The sequence below is a fragment of the Nematolebias whitei genome, chromosome 7 (genome assembly GCF_014905685.2).
Source record: "Nematolebias whitei isolate Nwh7 chromosome 7, NemWhi1, whole genome shotgun sequence".
Taxonomy (NCBI): Eukaryota; Metazoa; Chordata; class Actinopteri; order Cyprinodontiformes; family Rivulidae; genus Nematolebias; species Nematolebias whitei.
The window spans coordinates 38837883-38843732 of NC_056504.1; the positions used below are offsets into that span (position 1 = coordinate 38837883).

At 37.6% G+C, this 5850-nt stretch overlaps 1 protein-coding gene across 1 annotated transcript in view; it reads right to left on the reverse strand.

Moving 5' to 3' along the window:
* il17rc (interleukin 17 receptor C) overlaps positions 1–5536 on the reverse strand; it is an 8953-nt gene extending 3417 nt beyond the window's left edge. Inside the window, exons 1-9 of the mRNA XM_037679851.1 lie at positions 5415–5536; positions 4934–5156; positions 3405–3511; positions 3222–3324; positions 2993–3034; positions 2778–2896; positions 1012–1068; positions 859–919; positions 517–737 (exon numbers count right to left, since the gene is read on the reverse strand). Of these exons, the coding sequence (XP_037535779.1) occupies positions 517–737; positions 859–919; positions 1012–1068; positions 2778–2896; positions 2993–3034; positions 3222–3324; positions 3405–3511; positions 4934–5156; positions 5415–5519 (1038 nt within the window). The 5' untranslated portion in view covers positions 5520–5536. The remainder of the gene's footprint in view (positions 1–516; positions 738–858; positions 920–1011; positions 1069–2777; positions 2897–2992; positions 3035–3221; positions 3325–3404; positions 3512–4933; positions 5157–5414) is intronic.
* Positions 5537–5850: the final 314 nt, after the last annotated feature.

Consider the following 5850-nt stretch of genomic DNA (forward strand, 5'->3'; position numbering starts at 1 on the left):
TATAAAAAGCATCAAGTCAGACTATGTATTTCTCCTTGTACTCGCGCTAGTGTTCACTTTGCAAAAGAAATGACAGGAAAACTGTTTGATCTCACCCTTTTTTCTTGTTTGTATAACCAATAAAATATAGTTTTATGTCAGTTTTGAACACGCGTTGAAAGAGCCGCTGCAGAGGGACCAAAGAGCCGCATGTGGCTCCAGGGCCGCAGGTTGCAGACCCCTGAGCTAGACCCATTAAAGTACACCAATTATCTCTACAGTAGATTTAAAAAAAAGATTTAAAATGATGCACAAGTCCTCTACAATATGACTCTATAAATGCATACAACTTGTCTGATATCTTACTGAAGAATTACAACAAGTATAAAACAAGTGGAACTGGGGGAAATTTTCTGCACGTTAAGTACTTTGTACTTGTAAAGAAGTATATAACAGAGTATTTTAGTTGTGGTATGATTCAGAGAAAAACAAATTAATGCTGAAGGGGAAAATACTCCAAATGCACTATGTTCTTACCCAAAGTCCCTTGCTGTTCTGTTTCCATTTACCCTCGGACAGCTGCTGCATGGCAGTGATTTCTTTACAGTTACTCTTATAGCAGAGCTGCACCATCCCCTCTAGCCTGCAGGGAGCAGACAGGCTCCATAACAGCATTGAGTTCCCATCACTCATTTTGCTCTGGCTTACATTCACTGACACATTCCTCCACATGTTGGGTTGTAAATAATGTGGAAATTCTGAAAAAAACAAAGAAATTCAACACGACTCAGACATATGAAAAGGTGGACTGACCACTTTGACTTCACTTTGTAATGGACATTAGAAATATGTTGCTGAGAAAGACATGAAAATTCTGACCTTTGCCCTTGAAAGGACACTTCAGAGCACGCCTTGATGTTTGACCTGTCTCGTACCATGCCTGCAGCACATGAAAACACACACTCACACCTTTGCATATCCTTCTGGATGAGATGGTTTATGTTCAGCTGAAAGACATAAAGATGACTCTACCTTGAGACAAATGCAGGGGGCCACAGAATACAGTGGGATGGACGTCTGGTTCAATTTCTAGAAAACATTAAACACATCATGACTTTAATGAAAATAATGTGGGGTTTGTCAGACATACAGCAGCCTACATTAACTGCCTTGCTTATTTTGAAGTCAACATTAAAGTAAACACATTAATAACCTCACTATGATGTACATTTTATCCAGAACAGAAGTGTGTCAAAATTTATCCAGCAATTTATTTACTTTTTACTGGTAATAAAATAAATGAGTGACAGCAGTCTCAGAGGTTTTCTAGCCATAATTTGATGGGTTGGATATGATGAAAGTCTGGACTAGAGTCAATATTTAACAGAGTATATGGAGGGTTGGATCAGGTCTGCCAGCTTTGTTAACTCCCTTTAATTATAACACAACAAGATACTGTACGTCCTTTAGATTGAAACAAAACAAGAGTATTGAATTAGAAATGTAAAGCCTTAATTGCATTTTTTAAACTGACAATTCAGACTATCCTCATAAAATTCCGAGTTTGCATTTATTGAGCAAATTCATAAAAAAAAACTCATGAGTTTGTGTTTACATATATTTAGAAAGTTGTGTCATTTTGCAGTGATTTTATTATTTGAACAAAACACTGAGGACAGACTCAACGGTAAGAATAATGTGACATTCTTTATAAGTAATAACCTCTAAAACAAGCATGTGATCCCAGCCGACACACTTAGTGACTTTACGTTAAATAAATTAATACATGGAAAGTGATGCTTTTTTTCATTGTTATTGGGGTGAAACAATGAAAGATGGGTGATCATGTAAAAATAGGTTTCCATCAGTGCATGTGTGTTTGTCTGTTAGCAAAATATGTCTTTAACCACTGGATTAAATTTAACTAAACTTGCAAAAGGTAATTACTGGATATAAGCAACAGCTGATAATTTTTTGGAGTTAACTTGATTCAAGATGGCAGCCACAGCTAATCAACCTTCGCAAACTCAAAAGTGGTTTTGACTCAGTCATTCTTACAGATTCTGAGCTCAAACTTTGATGTGTTGCTGAAAGTCATACCTAGCACATACTATGAGAAACGTTGGCATGATTACCTGTGGCGATATGCACTCTTTCCTCAGATGCTAGTTTATTTATGAACATACTGTCACTATTATAACATCACTGATCTTTGAGGTTCAAGCTACAGAACTACAACCAGGCCTCTATTGGTTTTGACAGAAAACATTAGCTTGTTTGTCAGCATGCAATAATTTTGATTTTTTTTTTTTACACAACTATTTGAAAAAAACAGTTTAATCCTGAGGCTGTGGGTTCGAGGTTGCATCAGGAAGTTCTTCCATAGTAAAACAATTGCCAAATCTTTCATGCAAGTTTTCTCACTGTGGCAACCTCTGAAGAAAGGAGCAGCCGAAAGAATCTCTAGCTGAGAAAACAGTTAAAATGATTTATTGAGAAACATGTTTAATTGGATAACTTAAACATGTTAATTGTGGCTTTATTAACCATAAATGAGGAGCTTATCAAAACATTAACTCAAAAGTTTAGTGCTGAATAAGCATTTCTATTCAGTCTGTTGGACACGTGTTGTAGTTTTTTCTATAGTATTTTTGCTTTGTATTACTTGCTGTTACTTCAGATGGTGTTTCCTCTTTTAACTTTGGTAAAATATGTAAAAATAAATAAATGAATAAAAATGTTATAGCTGAAATTAAAAGGAAAATGTTTCATAAGTGACAAGATTTAAACTGCCTTACCCGACAGCTTCCTTTGTCCTCATACTGGACACACAAAGAGGGACGGCTCCTATCGCTGCCCCCAAACTGAAGCTCCATCTGATTTGTCTTTTTATTTAGAAAAACCTTGATTTTGGGCACTGAAAGAAGAAAACAGATTTTTTTTTTTCAAGAAATATATGACACAAAAGAAACTGAAACAATCCCTGGCGTGTGCATTCTTTCCCCTTTTTCACCTTGACATTCTGGTAGATGTTTTCGCAGTTCCTGGGAGCACACTGTGGACAAACAGGAATGTGTGTCATACCGCACATGTAGTGACCTGCCATAAAGAACTCACTCCAAATGATTCATTGGGCTACTTTTTATGACACTAAAACCTCTTGACTCAATTACTTTTGGTGCTCTAAGGTCATTTAAAATTATGATTAGAGACAAAACAGGTGTTTGTGATCACAGCCATACCTTCATCTAAAGAAGGTGCAATGAGTTTTTGCTCTGGGTTGGTTAAAACAAATATTTGATCACCGAAGGTAATGCCATCAGACTGCGTGATCACCATGGACGCCTACAGAGAACAAACAAGTACAGATTTTATGGGACGAGGCAACACATCAGTGGTACAGAGTACATAAAAACGAACAGCACCTTGGTTTGCTTTTGTTGAGCAAGAACAGCATGATTGACTGTAAACTCCACCTTCTTGCATGTGGCTAAACCCACGGGTGCTTTGTAGCACACAGTCACAGAAGCAGCTGCAACAGAAAAAGTACAGGTTAGGGCAAAAAACAAATAGAAAACTGAAGCGTATAAACACTTTACAAGTGACTTCTAAAAATTTACATCAATACTGATAGCTGTAACTTTTTCATTTTATCACCTATGGAGATAAAAGAGTTAAATGTTGGGCTGAAACGATGCAAATGCGAGTAGGGAAAATGAGGGTGCAGGAAGGGGCTTCACCTATTCCACCCGCATTTTGATGTTGTTGGTCCAGGGAGTTGAACTGACAACATTCCAACACAGGCCCACCTTCTCTAACCTCTATGCCACCACTCCAATAAATTCAAGATATTGTAAAATAAACATACAAACTAAGAACATAAGTCATAAAAATGAAACTACATCAAAAACTGTGGAATGATCCCTCTGGGATGGGAACAAATCTCTGCCTCAAGAAAACATCAAAAAGTCGGTGCTATGTTCAAGCGTGACAGCAGGTTGGATACGCAGATTGAAGCTGTCTGCAGTAATGAGAGTGCTGCTCCAGTCAGCTGTGATGAAGACAGAGCTGAGCCTAAAGACAAAGCTTTAAATTTACCAGCATCTGTTTCTTCCAACCCTCAGCTGAAGTAATACGTTCAGGCTGCCTAAACGAGTGTCATCTTTAGAGTGACTGAGCTCAGCTCATAGAGAGGGGTTATAGAGCCATTGTGCTGTGAGTACGCTTTGATAAAAAGAATAGATTGTGTATCACTGCAGCTGTAAAGTTAGGTAGTGGAGTTATTTGTGGACAGGAGTTTTCCATGGTCATGTTGTCTCTATTAAACTCGCTCAGCACGCTCCAGTACAGGCGAGGAGCAAGGTGGCTGTGAGTTTAAGATTACTGTGATGGGCTCACTTGTCAAGTTCAAACTAAAATTAATAATATTTATAAAAGTTTCTTTTTTTTTTTTCCTTGTAGCAACATGCAGTGTGTACGTGATAGTGATATGAAGGCTCCGGTAATTTTTGTGAACATCTGATGCCTCTGTGCTAAACAGTTTTCTGCTAGCTTAGTTCTTCCTCTCTTTCTTTAAAAAATAAATCAAAAAACAACACCTGAGTTTATTAAAAAAAATAAAATAAAATAAAAAACTTTTGTGGACGCTCATATGCTCAATATGCAATTTGGATTGTTTGCATTTGTCATATGTTTATGTATGTAAGTTGGTGAAAATGGATGGATGGATGGATGGATGGATGGATGGATGGATGGATGGATGGATGGATGGATGGATGGATGGATGGCGCAAATAACAGAGAGACTATCATTAAGTTAGTTGGATCCTTCACATTTTGAACTTTGACACAAAAATAAAGGCAAAGAAGTAATATTTTCATGGTAGGTGACTTGCATACAAGCAAAACAAAATGTTCAGATTATATAGTCAGCAAAGTTTAAGAAATCAACCTACACTTTTCATTAATTGTCTCCTTGTCATCCTCATCACCACCCGATTGATCTTCATCACCCAAATCCTTCTCCAGAGGGATGTAGAGCTCTATCTGAATCACCAGACACAGTGTGCATGCCGTGTCCTCCTTGCAGCAGAGCTTAAAACCTGTCTGAAGCATCTGAACTTCAACAGTGCTGTTTGCACTAAAAAGAACATTTTCTATGGTGCAGTCAGAAAGACCCTTGGAAACAGACAATGAGAGAGAGTGAGACGTACATTTCACCAAAAGAACTGAACAGACAGGAAATATGTTCTGTTCTGCATACAAGACAACCTGACAGATGGCCCTAGTTTTTAATTAAATTCCGAGTATAAAGTTCACAGAGAAATTAAATCTCAGGGTTATACAATACTAAAAAGGAAATTAAAAAGTGCACATTGCCAATAAAAACAGTTCTCCCTACATGCATCTCAGTGAATTGAGTGGGGGTGTTATTACCTGCGAGCAAATGATTGTATTGGTGTCATAATCAGAAAAGGTCAAACTCCAGGTCGACCCGTATAGCGTCAGTAAGATGCACCAGATCCATTCAGAGGAAAACATTCTGCTTCAGAGCGCCGTGAGAGTCCTACAACATTGTTTGGCACATGTCTTTTTCAGGTGTAACCTGACTTTCTAGTAAAGCAGGTGCATTATTTTCCTCCTCATCGTACAAACGGGCATGTAAGGCAGTTAGCTGAGATGACGCGTCCAACGCTGTTTCCTGGGTATCGCCTCTGTTATCTCTGTTTTCCTGACAACGAGGAGATTAAAGTTACTCCTATGCTTTTACCTTGAATAAAATACACAGAATTTTAATAAATAGCCTTTATAGTAATATGATAATAGATAATAGATTTAACTGTCTAAAATTAACTTTCTTTTTTTTTAGTGC